The 27,623-nt window shown below is 34.8% G+C and overlaps 1 protein-coding gene across 11 annotated transcripts in view; it reads right to left on the reverse strand.

Annotated features, from left to right (window-relative positions):
* The window catches only part of LOC113444064 (pro-neuregulin-1, membrane-bound isoform), a 160,805-nt gene that overhangs the window by 94,971 nt on the left and 38,211 nt on the right, over positions 1-27,623 (reverse strand). For 4 of the 11 annotated variants that reach the window (XM_087926427.1, XM_087926425.1, XM_087926424.1 and 1 more), the window contains one exon: positions 19,306-19,430. In XM_087926427.1, the coding sequence (XP_087782553.1) occupies positions 19,306-19,430 (125 nt within the window). Of the gene's footprint in view, positions 1-5,020; positions 5,072-6,702; positions 6,755-19,305; positions 19,431-27,623 lie in introns of those variants that run through there. The other 7 variants (XM_026712616.2, XM_026712619.2, XM_026712617.2 and 4 more) reach the window with 4 other exon arrangements.

A 27,623-nucleotide genomic window follows, 5' to 3' on the forward strand; every position in this document is an offset into this window, starting at 1 on the left:
TGATTTATTAGCAACCTGATAATCTATAAATATGCATGTTGAGTATTCCTAAAGCAAGCATGCATATAGGCGGTAAAACTTTGTTTCCAAACTCAACTTTATGGAGACTCCCTTGACATGCTTCTATTGGTCCATTCTAAATTTTGTTATATCTGCTAAATTCTGTATTTCACTCTAATCAGAATCCAACAATGACCTTATCTCCTGATAAGTTAAGATGGATTTTTTTCTTTTAAAAAACATAACAGAGATCAGATTCCATCACATCCCAGATTTCTTGCATAAAAGAACATCATTCATTGCTCACCAAACTGGTATCGCTTTTGATATGGAAAGGGCCAAATTGGGCTCTGCAAAGAAAGCGGGAAATATTGGTTGCTACAATGAAATGGAGGTATTTTCACAAACTTACTAGATTCCTCTTTGCTGGAAGATAAAAGATGTGCATTATTGTGGTATTCCTAAATCAATTTGCTGTCTTGGATATGATGATGATAAATAGCCTACCAGCAAGGTTCCCATCCATAATCTATTCTAAAGGTGGATAAGAAACAGGGTGCTACAATTTTGACCATACAGCAAATCATGAGTGCCTTAACATATTTGTTTTTATGAAACTCCAATTTGTAAGTTGAAACAAACTTGGAGAGGTTCCCATTTTTGGTATCAATAGCATACATTTTGAAGCTGCTATAAAGCACACAATGCAACACACTAACTTAATGAATACAGAAACATTGCTTGATTAGCTTACTGCGTCAGATGGATAGATAAAATCCCATACATAATGTCAACCACATAAAAAAGAACAAAGACATTTTGAAATTGTCGAGTGTGGAAGGAAGAAACAGTGGGTAAATAAAGAATTAATCCTCTACATTTTTTTGATTATCACAACCGGTACAGTCCCAAATAATAGGTGATTTCGAGAATAACCTGATGTTTACTTAATAGTGCCCTGTTTTGTCTACATTTGCCCTCCATCGTTCCCCCTGCTCAATAAACTCAGGCAGTATCCTTCTGTAAGGGAAACTAAATGCATTATTTATGTGAATGAAGATGCTAGAAAGTCTATATAGCCTTTGAAATGGGAAGTTGCAGTTCCTGGCAAAGAGAAGCACAAGACTGTGCATTAGGTGATGAGATAGATCTAAAGTCTTGCCAAATAGAATTGCTAAGTAATAACGAACAATTTTTGGGGAAAATTCATACATGATTTTAGAAGAACAGCCCAGCAGATAGTCTCAAATTATTCTTGTAGCAATTAACTGATTGTAAATGGTTTGGGCATTTCCTTTGATCTATTAATGTGATTAAAGGAAATGAATTTACTCAGCAATTTCTAAAAGGCACGCAGTGAACACAATGATAAAAATTAGTGCTTATAGAAGAACAGAATGAGAAACCTAGTACCTCTTAAACATACATGCGCACACTACACACACACACCACACACACACACACACACAAAGATTCTTATAATGTATAGTTTCAAAATAACAACAAGAGCAGCAACAATTGTGGAAGGCAGGACTTCAGCATTTGTTTCCCAAAAAGTTAAGAGATTCTTCAATAGAGATGCTTGCCATGATAATGTTGGAATGTACAATTGTTACATTTCATAATTTTAATTTTATTAAAGATGTGCAGCTTTAGGTACCTATTGAATTTTCAAGATATAGCAAATTCATATAGCAAAACAATAATAATAATTCGATGATATATTGAACTTGTAAGATATTGATGCTTTTTGATAAGATGTAATATGAAATTTTAAAATGTCACAATTTTATAAAGGACTATGTATCTGTGTCAGTTTGACTGCTTAGATTAAGCAGAATTCTATTCTAGAAAGGTTTCATTTCTAAAGAGTTTATAAAACAAACCTAGTGTGGTTCTCTGGTTTTACCTTGATTTTGATCATTCATTCTTGGTCTTTTTAGTAGTGTAACAGCTGATAGTATTTTTAGAGAGTTAATAATCTGTTTTTTCCCCTCTTGCCTATGTGAATCTGAGCCCATAGCAGGAAGAACAGCAGTCTTCCACTTGAAAGATGGCTCCATCAATCCCACGAGGCCATTGATTACCAGCAACCTCTTAGCTAGACTCTGACAGCTGACATATACTCTTTTCTACTGAAGCCTTTCAGTGTGTCCAAGAAGAGTGCCTGGCTGATATATTCTTTACACTAATCCTATTATAGAAAAAGGCTGCTTGCTAATGAAATAAATGTATTCTGCCCAACTAGCAAGGAAGTATAACTTCCCTAAATTGATAAATTATACATGTGTTCTACCTTACAAGGTCACATAGAAATTCCAGAAGAGTGGTTATATTAGCCTGGTGCCAGAAGAAGAGAAAGTCTCTTGTGAGAGAAACCAACATACACAAAACTTTATCGGATGTATAAAGGAGCAGATGTTTATGGTTACATGGATGGAGAGGAAAAAATATAAATCAATAACTACAAAATCCATACAATGGAAAAATAAATCCCAAATACACACAGATTAGGAATGAATAATTTACTGGGAGTTTAAAACAGAATGCCCTGTTTTTGGTCTTTTGCTTGAAATAAACAGCAATTTTCCTACTTTCATGATTGTACTGTACAACTAAAGCAATGAAAATACTTTGTTGTAAATCCTGTAGGTAAAGACAAATGGCAGGCTTGCTAGGTATAAGGTTTTATATCTCTATAAGTGTTTTTATGAGCTTATAAACATATCTTGAAGTGCATTGATTTTATATAATTTTTACTTTTATTTTATCCTAGTAATTTTAATTGTGGTTGGAGCTTGCCGCACTATTGAAGCACTTCATCAGTAAAATATTTGTATACTATGCATGCTAACACAGAAATCTCGCTAAAATGTAAGGAACCTATTTTGTTATTTAACCAGTATCTCCTCTTAGACCAGTATTAGTTCTCAAAATTGTTACAGAGTAGCATCATACTTTACAACCTATTTGTATTTTCTGCAATTATGATTCCCATGAATATAGGGATCAGAATATAGCTTGTGTGTTGGGACACATACCGAGGCTAGACATAACCTAGCATGAGAGAAAAAAAGTTTTCTATTGATATGAAAAAATAAAAACAATTGTGTAGTAATGGCAGGCATCAGAATTTGACCTGAAGTCAGAGTGTTTTAATTTATCTTTTCACAGTACGAAGGTGGAAGGGTGAAATTAAAATTTATTCATACGTCCATCCATCCATTCCACACCATCCTAGAGTTGGGAATCATAAACAGGCTTTACTTACTTTCTTCTGTTACAATGATGTGAAGAAATTAGGGAGACTTATCTGGCACAGAATCACAGAATTGGAATTATGGGCCATTAAAACCCAGTCCAATGTAGCAGATGTCCATCTAGGACATCAATCAAAGGATAGGATTTCCCCAATTTTAGAATCTAGCTGGCTTTGGATATTTGAATCCATCAAAGTTGACAGATGTTGTTTGACTATGTTGACATGGATCTTGAGCTGGAATCACAGTTTTTCTACCACTTTAAAATTTCATGTAAAATATACGGTACTTATCAGAAGGTTGAAAACATACGTACGTTTAAAATTATCAAACTAGATATTTACATTAAAAGAATTTTTGCAGAAATCTGGATTTTTGAAACAGAAACGAAAGATCTTCAATGTCTTTATCTTATTAAGAACTCATCTTATTATGCATCTAGTTCCACTAGCCTATTTTCCAATTTCCTTATTTCACACAATATTCCTTCCAAAAAAACTTTCCTTCTCCAACTGTTTCATCTGTCCAAAGACCTTCTGTCTTTTTAATTGTTCCAATTTTCATCTCCTTCTCAGTATTATTTCAACCCAAAATACCTCTTCAAATTTATTTTAATGTAAAACCTAGCTTAACCGCACTCAAGCCAACCCTTCATACAATGCATTTATCTAATTTACCATATTCATGTGACTAATTCATTATAAAGTCATTAGAAAGAAGTTTGCGCCTTGCAGAAAATCCTTAGAACATCACCTTAGAATTTCAAGCTAATAGGAGTAAACTCTTCAGATATAGTAGACCAAGGGTGTTAAACTGGCGGCCCATGATCCAGATGCATTATGCACAGGTCACTTTTACCCAGGCTCCCCAAAGGCAAAAAAAGTGATGTGATGCGATCGAGTTTGACACCTATGTACTAGACCCCACAATCTTATTCACTCAGTCTTGTGATTGGGCCAAGATTACAACGTATGTTGCATTATTATTATGTTGGACATTACCCACAATCTCCTCAGCCCAAATCCATTGATCTCTCTGTGACAATGTCATCTTCTTAATATTGCTAGCATTACTTCTTCAAGGAAGTCAAAAGGATCATTGAACAAAACACATTAGTTTGAGCAAAGAACTCCTTCTTGAAGCATAGTATAATACACACAGCACAGTATAGTTATGAAAGACTTTAGAACTTTCATAATCTCATGATTCTTTGCTACAATGAAAAAGTGATATTTTTAATAAAACATCATTTCACCATAGGCATTCTTCCAATACGTGATTATTCTGTGCACTCCAATTATGTAAAAAGATTATCTAATTATCTAAAGGCTAGGTTTATTTGCATATTCTGGAGTCAGAAACATTAATAACTACTGCTTCCAAATCTGCTTAAAAGTATTGGCAGAAAACCTAATGAAACAGTCTGCTATGGAAAAAAACCTTTCTAGAAAAGAAAGGGGAAAAGATTTGTTTTTAAGAAAGGAAGCAAATTGCTTTCTCTTTTTATGGAAATAATTCCTTTTACATTTTGTGCCTCCCAGATATAATGGGTGTTAGCTTAAGATGTGATGGATATTTTTATGGCAATTTTTTAGATGATGGGGGAGTGGCAAAAAATGTATTTGAAAGATACTAGTTGGGGAAGGTGGTTTAAAAAATCTGACTCTTTTTGCAATTAGTTTTGTAACCCAAGAATCAGTATATGAAACAAATAGAGGTATGCTGTAGATTTATGAAGACCGCTAGTACTATATACTTACTAGAAGATGTATTTGTTCCTTCAGTAGAGGCAGAAATCTTGTCTATGAGTTCTGCAATACACAGAAAGCAACATGGTAATAGAGATGGAAAAATCTTATCCATTTGAAGCGGAACTTAACCTTTGTCTTCCTAGGAAGGTCAAATTCTTTGAGGAAAATGGTTGAAAAAGCAGCTCTGAATAGCAGGGAATTACGAAGAAATTATATGTGCTCCTAATCACACTGGGAATAATTCATTAAAGCAAAAATTAATCTTAAAAACATTCCTTACTCCTGGCAGAAAACTAGCAGAATTAAGGAAAATACTTGTAACCATTTGTAAGAATATCCTAAGATATCACTATACTGAACTGAAGGACTACTATATTATTATATTGATAGAAAGTACTAGAAATAAATATAATTTCTGACTAGATTATTTATCCCGAGTCTCATAAGAAAATTCAGATGTTTAGATGACACAACATCTGTAAAGAATTCATGACCAGCACTGCTTTTGTAAAAATCTGTACTAGGAGCAAAATACAAAAGAACGAAAGAAGTTTAATGGTGCATTTAATGTTGATAAATTTTAAATAATTAGACTATGTGTATCCAAAGCTTTGATTCAAAAGTGATCCACTGAAATCACCTTTTCAGATTGAATTGCACATCTGAAATGGACCTTGGGTGATACCACAAACATTTCTTTTATAATGATAATTCAAATAGATTTTTTAAAAAAAATCTGAATGGATGAAGTTAACTTGACAAGTTGACGAAGTACAGATCTGATAAACAGCTGAAGAAAAGAGAAATAAAATCAGGAGTGACTGAATTTTCAGTCTGATATGGGAGACTGAACCACAGGAAAGGCAAGACAGAAGATCTTTATGAAATGCAAAAACTAGCCACATGCCAAAATCCAGTAACATTTCAAAACATGCATTCAGAAGGCCACATGCTCCGCTCTAGTTTCGGAATGCTACCACTCCAGAAGTAGCAGTGTTAAACAACAGAATCTCAGAAAAGCTAAAGAGATGCAGCATTCATTATTCTGCTGTGTCACAAAAGTGACAGATGAATAGAACAAGCAGCAGCATGCAATATGAGCATATAAGACAGCTGCCGGAGTGAAAACTGTCTTTCAGACATTGTAAAGAGTAGGTTTTAAAAACTCCATATGTAGGTAGCTCCACTGTAAATAATGTTGGTCCTCTCTCAAAAACTAATTTCTGTGAAAAGGAAGCTTAAAAAGGCAAATACAATCCAAGATGTGGAACAGAGGCAATACAAGCTAGATAAGGAAAAGATCTAAATCTAGCAGCAGCTCTTTTTAAATAGTGCTATTTTGTTAAGAGGATGCATGCAACACGAGAGGAAATGAGAGGCATTAATATCTCATGCCAAAAAAAGAAAGTATCTTGTCAAGGAAGACAAAGAAAGGATGAATACCTAGCAAGTTGCAACTTGTAATAGGCTACTACAATTTATAATTTAAGTGCGTTTTTAGAGGTGAGAAAGGCACTAAATTCCAGTTGAGAATTCAACTCATAAATATAGATCCAGGATACAGTTTTATTTTTTCCCCCTATGATAGATCTAAACTCTATCCAAAGTATAACGGTGCAGAGTAAAGCTAGGGGAAAAACCTGAATCTATAGAATTAGCATTAGGGAGGCAAGTTGTTCAACTTGACTTACGTGAGGATGCATTTACTCCTTTTGTCAAAACTGGTATCATGCCCGTGGGTTCTGCAAAAAACAAAAGCAGGAATCAGAAGCAGCTACACGTGTCAGTGAACTGCCATGTGTACAAGATAGTGGTCTGATGAAATTACAGGAAAAACAAGAAAAAAATAGGTTATAAGTTTTAATATAATTAAATTTTATTACTAGTGATCTCGGATATTGCAAAAAAAAAGGTTATAAGTTTTAATATAATTAAAATTTATTACTAGTGATCTCGGATATTGCAATGCTATTCTCAATTATTGGTATTTTTTATTATTTGGAAATAGTAACATTTTGAAAGATGATATTATTAGAAGTATAATATGATAAAAGATTATATATAATAAAAGATGATATAAGAGTTAAGTAGTTCTCTTGGGTGACATAGGCTAAGATCTAGGTTTCTATGAGTCTCTGATTTGGTATGTGGAGCAAAGTCAGTCTGTCTGTCTGTCTATCTATCTATCTATCTATCTATCTATCTATCTATCTATCTATCATCTTTTACATACCATGCATTACAGAACTGAAAAAATAATTTAGGTGATGACAGCAGATTTAAATAATATTTTCTAGTGAAAAGTAACTTTAATATCTGATTTCAGAGACTTCTTGCCTACTTCTGAGTCATATGGAACACACATAAAGCTTCAGTTGACTTAAGAATTATCCATGTGTAAGATACCTGGGTGTCTTGATGTATAACTGACATATCTCTAGGGATATTATAGTGTCACACATCAATGTGAAACAAGAATATAGCATTCAAATGAAATAAGAATGAAAGGACAGTTTGATTAGTTGTAGAAACTGATAATAGGAAAGTTCTGTTGGTTCCATAATTATTAAGCTACAGAATATTGTCAGATTGGCCTTCTCCTATTTAATGTTGGTATGAAGCCATTGGTGAAGCTATCAAGTAGTTTTTAACCATTCTTTATTACTCTTCCTCAGATTTAGATGGGCATATATAAATTCTGGATCCATCAAGCGCAAAAGTCAAGAAATTCTTGCAAGATAATGATTTTTCCATGTTGATTTTTAAAAATCCTTTCCATACCTATAGGCAGAATCTTGCCAAGCTGAAGCATGCTATGTATACTATATACATCTACTATATAGTCAAAAAATCTATTATCACTTCATCCTCTTTCTCTCACCCAAGATATGTGAACTGACTGTCTTTTTTTCCTCTGGAATGCATTCTGTCCCTCCTGGGAATCCCGCCTACTATATTCAACCAGAGTCTGCAGGAGTTCAATCAGAATCCCAACAAAATGGAGCTCTGAGGATGGTGTTGCGTTGGAGTAGGTATTAGTTTGGGAGTAGATAATAGCTTGAGACTACTCATGGTACATCTTCAATGGGTGCTCAAATAGCCTTAATGGCCTGGAATGCTTTTAATCAGTTTGGGCTAAACCACCAGCTAACCTGAGACATTAACTCATTCCCATGCCCATTATTGCAATGTATTCTACACGAGGAACATCCTTTAAAGGTGACATGAAATTGTCACTAGTATAGAATATTGCTATGCCGATTTCAAGAACACAATTTAGGAACCATCTTTCAAGAATTTTAAAGGAAAAATTCTCATTATTGCAACCTTACATTTCTTCTTAGCAGAATATCTTTACTCTTAGCAGCTTAAAAGGTTATCCTTTTTAATCATAATTTAAGGAAAATCTTTCAGTAGAGTTACAATCTCATAATTAAATTGAAGCACTATGTGCTTTGCTTCTTAAAGAAGCAATCTTGTTATTAAATATTAAATGAAGCAGAAATTTCATTATTTTTTAAAAACTCATAAACAACACAACAAAAAACCCTGATATTTTATTATCATTCAATCCAAACTGTTAGGAAAGTAAAGTCTTCCTTTCAGAGGAAGATAAGCAATTAAGTTTTCAAAAGCAAACACTTCTACAGACCTTGTTTTCTTTCTCATAGATCTTTAGCTTAAAACCAGACTAGGATTGTTTGAGAATTTTATTTGGTCTACTTGTTAAAGGTAAGTTTATACCGTCTCAGAAATATGGAGTGAAATTGTTTGTGTGTGTGTACACACACATATATAGCCTTCAAATATCATACAGTTCTAAATATTTATTTAAAATATTTGAAATACTTAATTGCATCAATGTATAAATAAGCACCAAAATTTGTTAATAAATGAAAATTAAATATTATTCATACAAATAAATCTGCATAAGGTCTTTAGATATTTAATAGAGATTTTTTCTCAATTAATACACTTTCATACACGTGAAAGTATACAACGTAAACATTATATGCAAGAAAAAAGTCCCCTATCTATATCTCAAGATTATTCAGCCTTTCCAATATATGATACATTGTAAGAATGGAAAGTTTTTCAAAAATAGGATTCATAAGCATTATAAGAAAAGCAACATAGCATAACTGAGGGTTTTGTTTTGTTTGATCTGGCAGCACAGTAAGAACGCCTCCCCCAATTTTTGTAAAAAACTCCTCCGGGATACTTTGAAAAAGACATCAACTGTGGATGGGAAAGTATGAGAGATGAGAACTAATAATCCCTTACATATAATTTATGATCCATCACTTAAAATGAAGAGATCATTCAAACATTTGTTATGAGCTAATATGAATATCCATGCAGATACTTTAATTAATCGAATATGTGTTTCTTATAAGATTATTTTAAATTTTAATGAACTCCCAGGTGTAGCTGACTTGCACTTTTATTAGGAATAGCCAAAACATCACAAAACGGGTAAGCTTCTGTGATATTCAACATTCTTCGTTCGGGAATTTGTGATCCTCCCACCCCCACCCCCCCAAAAAAACCCAGGTCACACCTAGAATATTGTATTAATATCACTAGTGTTCCAAGTTCTGAGATAGGAAGATTATCACACTGTACTTGTTTATAGCTGGGAGGGGGGGGAGGCTTTTGGCATCATCATACAGGAAAATGGGAATGAGATAAACAGAAAACAGGAAGAAATTACTTAGAGTGTGCTGCTTGTTTTATTGCTTTGCCAAAAAGCAAATGGCAGATGGTAGTATCATTTCTGGAAGGAACTGCAGTTGCCATCTAAACATTTGCCAAACTTTAGAAAATATGGAGTCACACTGTCTTATTTAATCTCTTTATTAAGAGTAATGAATATTTCTAAAAAAAAAACCCAATGTTTCAATATTTCAATGAAAATGTATACACCTCTACAAAAATAAGAAATATTCCTCCATATTTCTTCTTCTTCTCCAAATCAAATGGTAAGTAGTAGGAATATACATATATTTTTTGACCAGAAAAAAATCAAAATGAAAACATAAACATATTCTGAAAGAGTTAACCATTGCCTGAAAGTTAAGCACAATCCATGGAGACCATAGATGTAGTTAATCAAGAGGGATAAAAAAAGAAAAAAATAGTTCTTTGTTCATACTGGAAACTCATAAGTTTGGCTCCTGAAAACATAACAGCTCCCGTCTGTTCAAATACTCAAGTAGTGGATGGTTCTTGTTATTTGCTGTTTATGAATTCTAATGCATTTATTATTTTCAAATGACAATTAGCAGTTTTAATTTTTTAACAGTAAAAGCTAAACAAGCTGTCAAACCATTTAAAAACAAAAATATGTGACAAAAACAACTTGAAAAATTGCAATATAATTTACACAAGTGAGATAACAACAATTCAGGCATCTGTTATACATAATGGGTTTCTGAGGGTTCTTCTTAGGCATTGAAATAAAGTTTATATGTGGCATCAGGTGTGATAGAAATCATGACATTATTTCTATTGCCTTCCTGTCAGTGTATTTTTCTCCCAAGCAGTTTAGGAAAAACTAACAATGCACTTTCTAAGTGTATGTCCATTGACACAAATTCATGATCACACTTATGAAGTCTTAATATTGGAAGAAAGTAAGAAGCATTCAACTAGATGTAACAGAAGTTCATTGAAAATAAAGAAATATCTGGGGAAAGGTCATATTTATCTCCAATAAAATATAAACAGGTGTGCATCCAGCTATGTATATATGTGTATGACACTGAGTACAATAATAGACCTGGAGAGAAAAAGGCAGAAGCAAAAGGAAATACAGTATGGCAGGATTTCTTAAAAAAAAACAACCCTATTTTTTTAAAAAAGTCTAAATAAAATATTCTATGTTATGTTTGGCATACCTACCTGAAAATGTTGGTTTTCACTTTTATGAAATATTGTAAGTTACCTTTCATTAGGGCATAAGACACTTAAAATTCCACAAAGCTCACACAAGAAGGGGAAGGCAAAAGTAGTTTCCAAAAAGCAATTTGCATACAGTATTTGTAACCAATTCCTCCTGTTTGCTATTTATATCATTCTCCTGGATACACACATCTTTTCTGACCTCAATTACACTTTCCCCAAGGAGAACTTCATTTTCAGAGTAAAGCAACATGGAAATAATGCTTGAATAATTTAAAGACAGCCTTAAAATACATACACGTGGCATTTGATTCGTTTTAGTAATTAGTTTTTAAAATATTTCATGATTTGAGATTGACTGAGGTAGCAAAACTAGACCTTTAGTCAAAAATATAACCATTAATGAGAGAAGAAAACATGACTAATGAAAATTGTTCATGAATCTGTATTCAGCCTTTTAAAAGTGAAATTAACAAAACATAAGTGTCGGAATTGCTATCACAGAAGAACAACAAGGCAATCACATTTGATGGATCCACTATGATGGTGAACAAGAGTGAAATGCCTTGCCACTTGTGTAGGAAAATGAAATTGATTGTATCATGCATTTTATTAAGGTAGGGCTTGATGACTAGTCTGTTGGTAGAAATATTTTGAAGGGGGACAAAGAAATAAGGGGCATGAGAGAGCAACATCGCATGAGAAAGTTGTTACAAAGGAAGCACACACAATGGGGTTTGAATTGCTTCCTTAATTGTTATAACAATTATTCTGGAATGAAGTTAATGCTACTGAATTCCAGGTTACTGGGTGAGAAGGAGAAGTCCCATTCAAAACCTAATCTTGCATGAGTATGCTATTGTTTTCAGCTAAAGCCATAGCAACTTAAAGGCATATAATCACAGAATCATAGAGTTGGAAGGCGTCTAAGAAATCAAGTGCAACCTCTGCACATTGCAGAATTCTCTACACCATCCCTGATAGGTCCAATCTCTGTTTGAAAATCTTTACTTGAAGGACAAGAAACTAGTCCATCTGATAATTGTTTCATTTAATTGACACCTCTCACTATCAAGAACTTTCTAAGGTCTAATCTGTATCTATATCCTTGAAATTGCATCCTATTAGTCTTACCCTCTAGAAAAAATGAAATTAAGTATTCAACTGAATCAATATCCTTTTTAAACGGAGGTGTGTAGAACTCAATACAATACTCCAAACGTACCAGGATATAAATGTTCCACAATGTGAGCTCTATACTCCTGTCAATGTTCCTCAATATGTTATTAGCATTCTTTGCATTGCCAATAACATTGTTGGGACCTTTGACCTTGTGATCCATTAAGTACACCCAAGTCCTTCTCAGATGTGCTGCCCTTTAGCCAATTTTTCTCCATTTTATTACATGCTTTTTAGTTTTCTTGTCTAAATGCATGACTTTACATTTCTTTCTGTTTCTATCCATTGTTCTAAACTCCTTTTTATTTCCCCCCTCTCTCTTTTCATATATTAGCTATCCCTCATAGTTTTGCATTGTCTGCAAATTTGGTGTTTCCTCACTAGCCTTGCCCATATTATTTATAACAATGTTGAACAGTGGTCAGGTCAATACCCAGCCCTGTGATATTCCACTCAAAATATCTCTCAAGGTAAATTTAATACCATTAATAACTGTCATCTGAGTACAATCCCTGAACCAATTATAGGCTGCATCTAATAGTAGACTTATCAGGCCTGTGTTTGACCATTTTGTTAATAAAGATACTATAGGAGACTTCGTCAAAGGTCTTACTAAAGTCAATCATTATAATGCTTCATGCAAGCTGATTCTGTTCTGTTGAAAATAAGCAAGCATTTTTTCCACGCCTGTTAGGAATGTAAGTCACCTAATAGCTATTTGGGTTGGAAATATATAAACCAGGATAGACACTTTAATACTGTATCTTTAAGAAAATGCAAAAACTGTATTTGGGTGTGGTTTCTCAAATGGCCATAAGATGGAGACAGAAAGCTGGGTTGTTAGGAGTACCTCAGAATTTAGTCTCAGTGAGTATCTGTTCCTTCTGTTGGAGAGTTTTGCCGTTCCTCCTAATTACTGTTACTGATCGTTGATGTAAGTCTGTTACTAAACTGTTTTTTGATACTGGACTTTGATATTTGTATTATCCCTGAACTGAACACTGACTGCCTTTCCTGTGAATGACTTGGACTGCTTATCTTGGACTGTGCTTGGACGTTTATTGGAAGTAAAAACCTATATTTACTGTACAGTGTATCTGTGTGCTGTTTGTGTGTTATTCAACATTACTTTCACTACGTCTCCCTGTATGCGCTCATTCTCCTAATGGGAAATTATCTCAACACTGCCTAAAATTTATTTTTTTATTTCACTTTTATTATTTTTAATTAATAACTCAGGAAAATATCCAATGCACCTTCCTCCTCCTATTTTTCCTTAACAACTACCCTGTGTCAGTGAGAGGGTGACTGGCCCAAGTGCTTCTACTGTAGCTGACTTTCATGGCTAAGGTGAAACTTGAACTCACAGTCTCCTGCTTTCTCGCCTGGTGCCTTAACCACTAGACCAAACTGGTTCACATATACCTGAAATATGAACCCTGAACCCTGTATTGGAAAATGTACAGAATAACAAGAGTTGGAAGGGACCTAGGAGGTCTTCTAGCCAAACCCTTTGCTCAAGCAGGAAACTTTATACCACTTCAGACAAGTGATTGTCCAATCTCTTCTTAAAAATCTCCAGTGTTGGAGCATCCACAATCTCTGGAGGCAAGCCGTTCCACTGATTACTTGTTAATCCTTTTATTAATTCAGTGTAGGACTGCATTGGCTTTTTTGGCAGCTGCAGCATGCTGTTGGCTAAAATTAAGTGACTGTTTACCGACTGTGTGTTTCTATATTAAGTGGATTATCCAGATCTATTTTGCTGTGACATCAGGGTTGGACAGTCAGAATTTGACAAGATAATTTTGTCCTTATTCTTCTGCTAAAACCCTTAACAGAGATTTGCCCACCTCTGGGTTTATAGTTTTCCATTTCCTTCTTCGGATGGAGGCCTTTTTATGGTAGTTTTGGTATTTCTTTGAAGGCTGATGCCAGAAGGCCATGCTGGTGGTTCTTGGTCAGCCTAATGCTTTTATTTTATTCGTATATGTATGGAATAATTGGGAGAGTTTTACTGTTACTATGTTGGAAACAATGACTCTTTTCTTACCATCTGAATATGAGAAAGCTATTCGATTTCTAAAACCATGCCAGTTATAATGAAGGCAAAATGTTATTTAGTCTTTTGATGGAAGAGAATGTTTGTAACTCGGGGTTGAAATGATGAGTCCTTGGTGCTCTCTGAGCTTGGTGGTTTTCTGGCTGAGGTTCCATTATCAAACTTAGTAACATCAGCCATGCTATTTAGTGTTTGATGTTGCTCAGTTCCCATAGGCTCTGAGTTGAACTTATGAGCTGAAAGGGGAAAGCAGAAGCAGTATGCTCCATTCTATAACTGGGGTAGACCAGGTTGTCCTAATAGACTGGTCCCACCCGGAAAAAAAAAAACCCACATAGGCTCTGAGCAGCTTACAAAATGCTAAAACATAGCATCAATCTAGTAAATGCACTATATAACATCATAAATGTCTACATCCTCCAATCTTTCTTAAAGAGCCAAGATGGAAGAGAGTTAGATATATGGGATGAACTGTTCTGTGAAAGGGGAGGGTCTTGCATAGTTGCTTTGAAAGCTGCCTCACTTGGCCACTTACAAAAGAATCCAAGATAAATATTTGGTTCATGATAGCTATTTTGAGAGTTTTCACTTGAGGTGAGCAGTTACATTTAAGGTAGATAACTGATGAATAACTGGGGATTGCAACAAAATAATCTCATTTGATTTTTTTTTTTTTTTTGCTATTTTCTTCATACACATGCTGATCTTTAAAATGTTGTGAATATAATGCCAATTATTTCTTTGCTCATATATTTAGAATTATTTTAAAACCATTGTATAAAATCTTTAAAATGCCTGATAAGATGTTGAAGGATACAACTAGCAGAAGCTATCCATGCTAATGGTGCAAAACAGAACAGTATTAAGAACAATCCATTATCCTCCACCTAGAGAAAAACAAGCTACTCTCCAATAAACAATTTGGTTTCAGGAAAAAACTATCCTGCAATCTGCAACTCTTACACTGCAAAAACATATGGACTACACAACTCGATCAGGGCAAAGCAATAGATGCAATCTACATAGACTTCTGTAAAGCCTTTGATTCAGTGGTACATGACAAACTACTCCTAAAACTAAAATCTTATGGTATCTCTGGACAACTGCATAACTGGATAGAAGCATTCCTGTCAAACAGACAACAAATGGTCAAAATTGGGAGTGTCTTATCAAATTCTGTACCTGTCAATAGTGGTGTCCCCCAAGGCAGTGTTCTAGGACCAACTCTCTTCATACTCTACATAAATGACCTCTGTGATCATATTAAGAGCAACTGCATTCTTTTCGCTGATGATGTAAAGCTGTTCAATACCACAGACAATACTGCTACTCTTCAAAAAGATCTTGACTATGTATCAGAATGGTCAAACAAATGGCAACTTCAAATCTCAACAAATAAATGCTCTGACTTACATACTGGCAAAAAAATAAAAAAAAATAAAATACAAGCTGAATAGTCAAGATCTTGTTGATGATCCAAGCTCTGTAAAGGACCTTGGAATACTCATCTCTAATGATCTAAGTGCTTGAGCCCACTATAACTACATAGCCAAAAAGGCATTAAGAGTCGTTAACCTAATCCTACGTAGCTTTTTTTCTGGTAATATCACACTACTAACTAGAGCATACAAAACATTTGCTAGACCAATACTCGAATACAGCTCATCAGTCTGGAACCCACATTACGTATCTGATATTAACACAATTGAGAAAGTCCAGAAATATTTCACAAGAAGAGTTCTCCACTCCTCTACTCATTGTAGAATACCTTATGCCACCAGACTTGAAATTCTAGACCTAGAAAACCTTGAATTACGCCGTCTTCTAAGTATGGTCTGATCTAAGTATGGTATATAAATCATACATTGCAATGTCCTACCTGTCAATGAATACTTCAGCTTCAACCATAACAACACAAGAGCACACAATAGATACAAACTCAAGGTTAACCGCACCAAACTTGATTGCAGGAAATATGACTTCAGCAACAGAGTGGTCAATGTCTGGAATACTCTACCTGACTCTGTAGTTTCTTCCTCAAACCCCCAAAACTTTAACCTTAGACTGTCTACTATTGACCTCACCCCTTTCCTAAGAGGTCTGTAGGGGACATGCATAAGCACACCAATGTGCGTACTGTCCCTGTCCTATTGTTTCTTTTATTTTTCTTATATGTACTCATTTCATGTATTCATAACTATGTATATACTTATACCTATTATCTTGTAAACAATTGACAAATCAAATAAATAAATAAAACAAATTCTAAATAAAATTTTAAAAAATTAAAAATACACATTGCTATGGCAAACAATAATGCAATAGATATGCCTTTATATCAGGGCAGACAATATGGTACCCTCTTTTGTAGGTTAACATTTTCAATGGTGCACATTGGGGTGCTTCTTCCACTCAATATTTTCTAAATATTTTTTTAATTATAAAAGAAATTAAGTGGAAACTTAGCATACTACAAAACAAATCACCAGCTTCTGCTGTCATCTTCACTTGGAGCAGAGCCATTAAATACTGCAAATGCTCCACTGAGATTGCAGAGCATCACTAATCAATCGGTTGGAATTTTATATCATGTACTTAGGGCTTGCAGTAAGAATTCTCATACTTTTTGTGATCTTTTCTCCATTCTTTTAGTTGGAAGAGAGAACAGGAATATCCTTAGGTGCACAAACATGTGTCCATTTATCTGAGTCATTACTTTATCCTTGTAGTCTGGCTGAGTCCTGAGTCTGGGATATCACTTCAAACTGCTAAAGCCATTTCAAGTGTGAAACTATGCAGATTTATGGCAACCAATTCATTTATGTATGGGAACTAGGTCAGTTACAGGGAAAAGAAATACCTGTTTAATCCATTACTTCAATATTCATAAATTAGTATTTCAATATAACACTATTGTAACAGTAGAATTTACTGGTAATGTTTTTTTCATGTAATTTTGTTCTTTACATAACTGTCAATTTTTCATACATCTTAATACTTAGTTTTGAATAAGGCTACCCTAATTATTATTCTAAAATGTATTTCCTAATATATATATACATAATAGATACAAGTTCAGCATCACAAGACAAGATAGAAAGACCTACACATGGATTAGAGAATGAACAAAAGTATATGATATTATCAAGAGAATAAAAGAATTGAAATGGAAATGGGCTGGTCACCTAGCAAGAAGCACTGATGGCAAGTTGCCCAAGGATCCCACTTGATAAAAAGCATCCACAAAAGAGATTGAAAACAAGATGGATCAACAACATCAGCAAGTATTATGCGCCCAGTTGGCAAAAGAATGCTTAGGACCATAATGGTTGGAAACATGCAGAAGAGGCCTTCATCCTGCAGTGGATAGACAATGGCTACAATGATGAAAATGATAATGATTTCCTAAAGCTAATAATTCTTTTTTCTTTAGGGAAATATTTTGAAACTCGAACTCCAGGGTAGGCAGAGTCAGACTGCAATACTGCATTCTAACAATTGTGCCAACGCAGTTCTTATTTATTAGCTGAGTTTGTATTTTTTGTAAAGGAACACAGAGAGGGGCTCATCGACTGCAATTCTTGTCGCAGAGTGTCAAGTGGCTTGGAACAGTTTTTGTCAATTCAGGATAATACAGAAAAAAATTTATCCTCAGTTTATTTGTGTTCTGAAAATCCCAGGCTGAATTTTTGTGGAATGTGTCACACATGGAAATGGCCTCCAAAGTTCTACATAATTTAAAAATGACTTGCTAGAATTGAGAATAGATGATCTGGATATAATATACCAATGCTTTGCTGTCTTAATTGGTTTCTAGAATATCTCTTATTTCATGCAAAGTGCAGTTTTGACATTTGAAACTTAAATGATCCTTCTCTGTATATATTGTCCAAATATAAATAATTCCTAAGACAAAGCTTAAATTATAGTGGCATTTTAGTTGTGGGATGTTTCTCCCATTACTATTTATGGGCATTTTGGCCTCAAATCACTTTGTAAAGATTCACATAGTCCTCTAGAATCCCTTAATTTTTAAATATTAATAATATTGTTTTAACATAAAGCTTGCACCATAAACTGTCGAGAGAATGCAGAACAAGTAACATTATCAAAGTAAAAGATTCTAATACCAACATTACAATGTCCAATTAAATATATGCCTCTATAAATATATAACCTGCAAATAAATGTTGCATTTCACTTTTTAGCATAATGTTTGAAAATCTGGAACATTCAATAGATTAAGAATTTAAAGTAGACCAACACAATACATTTCCATTTTGTTTTGTTTTTTATCTAATGGCAAATAGAAAAGTATCTGAGTTTTGCTACCTTAGGAAACAAAATGGCAAACTATATAATCATCTGGTGGCTCATAACCAGGACTTTCTGTTACAAAGATTATATACATGCTGATGGAGTAAACAGCAATTTGCGTATTTGCTGTGAAAAACGCAGCTGAACATACCAGTTAAAACATATTGGTATCTTTTTTCATTGACCACAAACTATTTTTTACTTTTCTGTTTTCTGCACCTTAAAATTACAAATCTAAATTACAGGACTCGAGAGGAATAAATGCATTTAACAACTCCATATGTATTGCATATAAATCTATTGCTGTAATTTCTCTAATGAAGATAGTAAACTGGAGCAGTTCCCATGTGCACAAAAGGCGAATCTCTTCCCTGTTTTGCTGACTAGAGAAACAATGAGGCACGTGTGGCTGTAGTAGAAGATACACATTTTAAGGTCTCTTATACTATGCTTGCACTTAAGCCAAAACAGATAAAGAGTTTTATTTACTTATCTGAGTAATAAAATAAATATGATCACTTCCTATAGAAATGTATTGTTTTCATAGCTACACTTGAAAATGTGTCAGAATATATTCAAATAACTTGAAAGAACTTCTCAGCGTAAATATTATTAAGTTTTCTTTCTAATATTGTGTCCTACCATTTAGAAATTCTACCTACATTTGGCCTTTATATTATCCATTAAATGATAAAGCAAAATATTTTCACTTCGGTTTAGTCTGAGTTTTATATCCTTAAGTAGATATATTAAAGGATTTTTAAAAATATTAATTTTTATAACAAGTCATTCTATTTGCAACAATTCTAGGTAAGAATGAACCACATCTTACCACTGGTGTCTGCAATAGTTACTTCAGCTTTAGTGCTGTCATCACCAAATCTGTTGCTTGCTTTACATGTATATTCCCCAGCATCATCCAACGAAGCTTTAGTAATGCGGAGTTCTGAGAATGTTCTAAGGAAAGAAAGTTGAATACATATGAAATCATTTTATGCATCATTGAAAAATACCTTTTAGATTTGTTCCTCCTTTACTGGAGGTGCAGAGAGGAACCACGTTCGTAAGACAAATGACATATTGTAAATTACAGGTGGTCCCTGAGTTACAACCATTCACTTTGTGATGTTCAAAATTACAACAGCACTGAAAAATGTTACTTATGACCATTTTTCAAACATTTGACTGCTGCAGCATCCCCACGATCATGTGATTTACATGCAGATCGCTTGGCAATTGACTCATATTTATGATGGTTGCAGTGCTTCAGGGTCACGTGATCAACTTTTGTGACCTTCTGACAAGCAAAATCAATGGGGAAGCCAGATTCATTTAACAACCATGTTACTCATTTAACAAATGCAGTGATTCACTTAACAACTGTGGCTAGAAAGGTCATAAAATGGGGCAAAACTCACTCAACAGATTTCTCACTTAGCGACATAAATTTTGGGCTCAATTGTGGTAAAAAGTCAAGGACTACCTGTAATACGTAATACACATTTTCCTATTATAGATTTGGTAGTATAGGTACTCCTTACTTAATGACCATATGACAGAAACACCACCCCCACCAGGTTTCTTACAATCCATCCTCAAAGTTATAACTGCCACACAGACACATCTGGAGTTATATGATCACAGTTCAGTGCTTGGCACATTTCAACTCACATTTACAACTGGTTGCAATGTCCCACAATAACATCACAATGTCATTTGTGCCATTTTTAGCCAGTTTCCAGCAAAAAGCATCCAATCAGGAGAAAGGGTTTCCTTAACATCCATGTGGTTTGCTTAACAACCAAATAATTCACTTCATGACCACAGTGATTCACTTTACGACTGTGTTAAAAATCAAGCCGTAAAAATTTACAGTTGTAAAATCGAGTCCGGTCAGGCTTAAGGACCACAATGTCTTATACCCAACATTCCAGGCTCATTTGTTGGTCATCATGTTAAAAAGTGAGGTTTACCTGTACAACAAAAGGATAACCTATTGTCTTTAACTTGAAATTAACTTTCAATTGCTTGTTTAAACCTTTCATTAGAAGTTAGAACTAGAAAGCGATTTGGTTTTTCCTCCTCTGATTCAATTGTGTTCTTTTTGCTTATCTTCTTTTAATGTGACTATATGAGCACAAAACTTCCCATTATTAAACTTTATAAGTAACTCCAAGAGCCTTCTTGGCTGGGTAAAGAAAAATGGCTTCAAATAATAAAAATACCCAAACATCTAGGTTCTATTTTTTAAAAAAATAAAACAATCTTAACAGTAAGAGATAAACTCGGTTTGAAGCTCACACCCTCCTATGCCTTTATGGATGCATTTACATATTTATCTTGGCAATAGTACAGATATGGATTGCAATTCCTTCTTCTGTTGTTGTTGTTTTAATCTCCCAGCTTAGACTGTAACCCTGAGAGGATTTGGCAGTATCTCATCCAGCTACTAATGATGGCCAACGCTGCTTAACTTCGTTTGGATCAGTTAAGATTTCTAACTACTGCCAAATTCTGTATGACAGTTTTAAGTACAATAATTTAACTCTTCAACTTCTTCCTTAAAAGCAGCAGAATTGCATGAGGCTTAATTTGGGGTTTTAATGTTAGGATTTCATGTTGAAGTAGATACTACCATGATGAGTTACAGATTACAGCACTTTTATTATCATTGCTCAGTACTGTCTGATCTTTCTAGTAACTTGCAAACATTGTATATCCCTGTAAATAGAGGATGAATGAGAACATAGGATATAAGGCTAGAGGTCTCAAACCACCCCCACATCTTAGCCTCAGATCCTACTTTAGGTAGTGCTTTAATAACTTCTATCTTCCAGCTGGTGCCTTATCTCTTAACCCAGAATATGAGAGACTGTGGCCCTGAAATCTATGCTGCCGTTCTTGTGATTAAAAGGGCCGCATGGAAATAAATTTAATCTAGTAAGACAACACCTAGCTATATAGTATAGAAACATGAACTTAATATAAGATTGGTATAACATAGAATCATAGGGCTGGGAGGGGCCTTGGAGGTCTTGTAGTCCAACCGCTTGCTCAAGGAAGGGACCTTATATATCCCAGTCAAAAGGTTATCCAGTCTGTTTTTGAAAACCTTCAGTGTTGGCACACCCACAACTCTGAGAGGCAAATTATTCCATTGATTAACTGTTCTCACTGTCAGAAAATTTCTCTTTACTTCTAGGTTGGATCTCTCTTAAGCAAGCTTTCACCCATTACTTATTGTCTCTAATTCTTCTCTTCATTAGGATAGACCCGTGGTTGCCAACCAGTGGGCCAGGGACCACTAATGGTCCACGAGAAAAAATTGGTGGTCCGCAGAGAAATGACACCCCCAAAGCATCCCCCAAAGCAATTAATCCAGCTGCATGGGAACACAAAGTTGTGTTGCCCACATGGCCCACGGGAATACAAGGCTTGCATCACTTGCATTGCAAACAACACGAGGTAGTGAGGGGACAGGGGAAAGGGCAGAGGGGGAGGACCTGCCTCACTCACCCCACGTACCTCACCTGGCCACTGGGCTGTTTCTTTCTGCTTCTTTCTTCTGCTTTTGGCTGCACACAGGGAAAACAGCAGAAGTTTTTCTTTCTCTCCCCCAAACTCTGCCAGAAATGAATCTTTGGGACCCTGCAAGGCATCCTGCTCCAAGAGGCTGTGGCAGCACAAGTCTCACAAAGGCTGATTTCTGGTGGAGTTTGCAGGAGAGAAAGAAAGACTTCTGCTGCTTCTGCTGCTTTCCTTGCATGAAGCCAAAAGTCTCTCTCTCCCCCCCGAAAATGGAGTTGGGGACGGTATCCTGTGATCCCAAATAAAGAATGATCGATAGGTAGGAAAACAGGGTGGGGAATTTTCCTGCAGACTTTTTTGGGGGGATTTTCCCAGGGTCTCTGGTCCATGGGATTTAAAATTATGAGTTTGGTGATCCCTGAGGTCCAAAAGGGCTAGACCAGGGGTCTTCAAACTGGACAGCTTTAAGACTTCTGGATTTCAACTCCAAGAATTCCTCCTCCAGTCATGTTAGCTCAGGAATTCTGGGAGTTGAAGTCCACAAGTCTTAAACATGTCAAGTTTGAAGACCCTTGGGCTAGACATACCTAGCTGCCTCAACTGTTCATCATATTCAGCTCTTCCTCCCCTCCTTGGGAGGTAATATCAGAGATAAACCAAATTTTATTAAAAAATAAAACTAAGCACTCCTTTTCAACCTTAATAGTAAACATTAAAGTGTAGTCATTCATTGTCAGAGAATTAAATTATAGATCTGCATGGATCAGCTAAGTAACACAGATAAATTTTTCTTTTTTAAAAAATCTAAGCTTCTGGGCAAAACATATGAAGACAATAGTCTGCTACAAAAGCCCAAAGTTCTTCTTGTACATATCTGGAACATCATTCATGGGAGACATAAAATTCAATCCTTCCCTCATTTGGTGGGGGGGAGGTGAAGAGGTACCTTGAGTCAGTGTTTGACTTCTGGCAACTGTCTGGATTAGTTATTACAATTTTCTTAGCAAGGTCTTTTGGAAAAGGTTTGGCATTGCCTCCTCCTAGGATAGTGATAGGGCCAATGTTACCAGGTAGTTTCATAGCTAAGCAGAAGCTAGAATTTACGGTCTCCCACTTTCTAGACTGGTGCTTTAATCACTACACCAGACTGACTCTTAAAAGTTTTATCTTGTACAGAGGAATTTTTAAAGAAATTATACAAGAAAACAGATGCAAACCCAACATAGATTCCAGACTAAAACATACATCCTTCTATAGAAAATGAAGATTCTAAAACAAAAGTTTCTCCAGCTTTGGAAGTGATTTCAGTTGAAGAGGCTGCTCAGGACAGGCCATGGGAAACCCATTCCTTTGCAGCATACTTTGAAATCTTCAAATCTTTATTTTTAACTGTGAGCAATGGTGGCACAATGGTTAGAGTGCAGTGCTGCAGGCTACTTCGGCTGACTGCTGGCTGACTGCAATTTGGCTGTTCAAATCTCACCAGGCTCAAGGTTGACTCAAAATGAGGACCCAAATTGTTGGGGGCAATAGACTGATTCTGGAAACTGCTTAGAGAGGGCTGCAAAGCACTATAAAGTGGTATATAAGTCTAAGTGCTATTGCTATTGTTATTGCTAAAGTAATCAAGCACTCACAAAGAAACCTAGTTGGAATTTCCATTACCTAAAAGCTATTACAGACAGTCCTTAACTTACAACCACAACTGGGACCAGAATTTCCATTGGTAAGCAAGGCAGCTGTTTTTGCCTTGTTTGCTAAGGGAATGACTTCAGTTTTTAAGTGAATCAGGCAGTTTAGTGAACCTTGGCTTTCCCCATTGACTTTTCTTGTTAGAACTCAGCTGAGAAGATTGCAAGTGGTGAACACATGACCTGTTGTAAATAAATGCCAGTTGCCAAGTGTTCAAATTGTTAAACCTCAGATGACCATTAGTGAGTTGTGAAACAACAGGTTTCCTGTAAACTCTTGTAGTGAGCTCTCCAAGGTACTGATAAGGAGTTGTCCTGCCAATGCCCAGACCCAAACAGAAAAAAAACTCTCTTCCCCACTATAATGAACCAATATCTAGAGAAGTTCCTAGGGATTCTCAAACAAGAAAGAATGGGGGAAGTGAATGGGATTGTGAACTGACAAAATATTTTACCTTAATGCTGTAGAGTACAAAATTACCAAGGAAAAATAATGCTAAAATAAAAAAAATATTCTAGAAGTCACGGCCCAATTCTAGAAAACAATAAAAAGGACTCTTATAGGTATTCTTATATGAATCACATGATAACTCCAATTTTATAAAATATTTTAATAATAAATACCTTCTAATATTGTGAAGCCATTGGTCATACACAATGAATTGGCAGCTATCTCATAAATATCCACAGCAAATTCATGAAGTTGTGGGTTTCTTATTCACAGTTACAAAATATGCTTTATAACTGATGCATGAGTTTTACATTTCAGCCTGAAAGTCACCAAATTAATTTCCATGCAGTGAATAAAAACATGATTCCTATGGATAGTCTTCCAGAAATCCCAGGTTTCATTTTCAAACACTAATCATGCATGAGGAAGAGATTAAACTTCACATCGAATCTACATAAATTTCTATCCATTTCTTAAAATTGTATTAGGTATACCTTTCTCTAATGTATAAGTAGCCCAAAGATAAACTAAACTGCTCTCCTTAACTTATGAAGACAAGATGATTTTATAAATGATTTATAAATGATTTTATAACAAATACAAGCTGCCTGAATTGGGCCAGTTACTAAACCTCAGCTTATTTTACTTTACAAAATAATGATGAAGATCAAGTAATGAAAATATGCAATAAATTGTGTAATATGAAAGCACTGAAATAATAGTAGCATAGTGCATTTTTAAGTATTAGACCAAAATACTAAAACTGCTTTTATCTAATAGCAAACATAGATATATTCCTTAATGTCACTGCCAGGGCAGGCTTTGTGCTCCATCTGATTTTATTAGTATATTATTTTTATATATTTTAAAAATAAGATCAAGAATTTGCCATGGTGTAAGGTGTAGTGTAAGGTAGTGAGGAGATGGATTCCTAGGAAGAAGGGTGAACTTCAGCAGACTAAGATCAGATAGTATGTGTGAGAGAAAGACGGTGAAGACAACATGTTCCTATTAGTTCACAGAGTATGTTACAAATGTACATAGTTTAGTCTGGAAAGATTTTGTCTTTAGGCATGAAACAATAATGAGCTCAGCTTGGAAGAATTGCCATGTGTCAGAGACAAGATTTATCATTTAATTATATTTTACAAAATGTCTTTAGGCTGCATATAAGTATGATGAGCATACTTCAATAATAAAATATTAAAATTAGTGGATGTCTACAATGGAGTAATTTTGTTGAAGGTGTTATCTCTTCCCTCTTGGTAATCTTAGACAGCATTTTGGTGCATTAGAAGGAGGGTTAGTTGCATTCTGTTTAATGTATGTTTTGTGGAAGGCCATGAGTGGCACAAAAACTTGTGAATTTGGAAGATCCTTAACAGTGGCATGCATTTTATGTATGATAGGCTTTCAGTACAAAAAGTTTGCCTGACACTGATCTTAAATGTAGTATGATAGTGAGCAAAGCTTCCAGCTTTGCATAGCAGTTATAGAAGCTAGATCATAAATAAAAATAAGACCAGCTTAGGAGGGAGAAATGAAGGGATGAAGTCAAGATGGATTGGATAGGTGCACCAACCACATAAATGTATTTATTGCCATCTCCCCTAACATTACTGATAATTGCTTTAAAAACTGCCTTTTTATTTTTAAAAAATAATCTTTACTCAATTCAATATGAATTATACTAAGATATACCAAAGTATGCTTAATTTAAATCATATGTAAATGTACAAAACCTTTATATTCAGGTGGTTCTCAAAGTGTATTCATTTCAAGCTATAAAGATGGGAACAGAATTTCAATGCATTCATTATAAAACTTACGGTTATTTTTTCCTGATAAATCTAACAGCTTCTATTTCACTCTTTTTAAGATTGTAATTAAGGCAAAATCTAAATATTAGTATAACTGTGATATGATTGAGATCTTTCTGCTGTTGTTGATCATATATTTTAAAATAAAGTCTCAAAATAAACTCAGCAAATTTTGCATCCTCTTTACATATATGATAATGTTTGCAGAATAATTAGCCTATTACTTCATGCCCCCTTCCCCTAAAAATAGCTGTACTGATCTAACAGGAGCTCTCAGTTCTGGCAGGGAATAACTTAATATAACCATTACATGTATCTTGCAAATAGAAAATTGTGTTAAAAGTATCACAAAACATCCAAATAGAAAGGAAGATATTTATCCTTTCACTTGCAAACTTGTAAATATATCACACTGGAGCTGCACACATGAGGTGATCTGGTCTGGCAAAGGGAACTTTGGGCTTTTAAGGTATTTATAAAACTAATTTGTATTTTGGAATTCTGTAATTGTTTTTCTCAGGCCTACATAACAGTATGATCCAAACTCAAAGCTATTTCTGGCTAAAGTGGATTAGGCTGAAGCACAAGCAAATTCTGTCATCCAGACATTCTCTCAGTAACCAGAATTTGTGTGCTGACCACAAACAGTTCATCCAGAAAATTGTTCAAGAAAGGGATAGGAAAGGTCAAGGGAAAGAAAGAGCAAAACTCCATTCAAAGCAGGATTACAACCACAACCACATGTTCTGAGGTAATTTCTATTTTCCAATACACATGATCTAAGCAGAAGCTCTAGGTGTAGAAATCATAATCCTTCTTTGTATTATATACAGGTAGTCCTCAACATACAACAGTTCATTTATTGACCTTTCAAACTTACATTGGCACTGCAAAAAGTGATTTTTGATTGTTTTTCATGGTTACAACTATGGTAAGTGGTCCAGAGCCATGTGATTGCCTTTTATAACTTTATGACAAGTAAATTCAATGAGGAAGCCAGATTCCCTTAACAACTGTGTTACTAACTTAACAACTGCAGTAATTCACTTAACAACTGTGGCAAGAAAGATCATAAAATGGGGCAAAATTCACTTAACTATCTCACTTAGCAACAGAAATTTGGCTCAATTGTGGTTGTAAATCGAGGGCTAGCTGTACATCGTCAGCTGATATAAAATCTAATCTCAAACTATGACCATGATATTGATAGGCTATGCTTTTAAAAATATAAATCCGTATAAAATACATCTACTAATTTAACAAAATTCATTCAGTGTCTGTAGCTATGAGAATAAGCAATATTTTATCCAAGTATTTTATCCAAGATAAGATCTGTTTACCCGAAAAATTTCATAGCTTGTCTCTTGAATTCTCAGAGTCCATCTTGAATTTTCTACAAACTTTCAAGCTCAACTTCACAACCATGTTAGTTACTACTGAAAAGTAGCATCGTCTAATAATTTTCATGAATGCATATTCAATAAATCCGCCCAAATAGATTCATTTGTTAAAGGATGCCTCACAATGTATCAGGGACCATATTACATACAAAATATATAATGTTGCACACAAACCTGGGTCCAAGGTAATCCGGATCCATCTGTTATTTTCCTACAATACTTCAACCTCTTTGAGCTTTGCATGAAATGAACATGGAGAA

This window comes from Pseudonaja textilis, chromosome 2 (genome assembly GCF_049901715.1).
Source record: "Pseudonaja textilis isolate UNSWEBS1 chromosome 2, rPseTex1.2, whole genome shotgun sequence".
In the NCBI taxonomy this organism is placed as follows: Eukaryota; Metazoa; Chordata; class Lepidosauria; order Squamata; family Elapidae; genus Pseudonaja; species Pseudonaja textilis.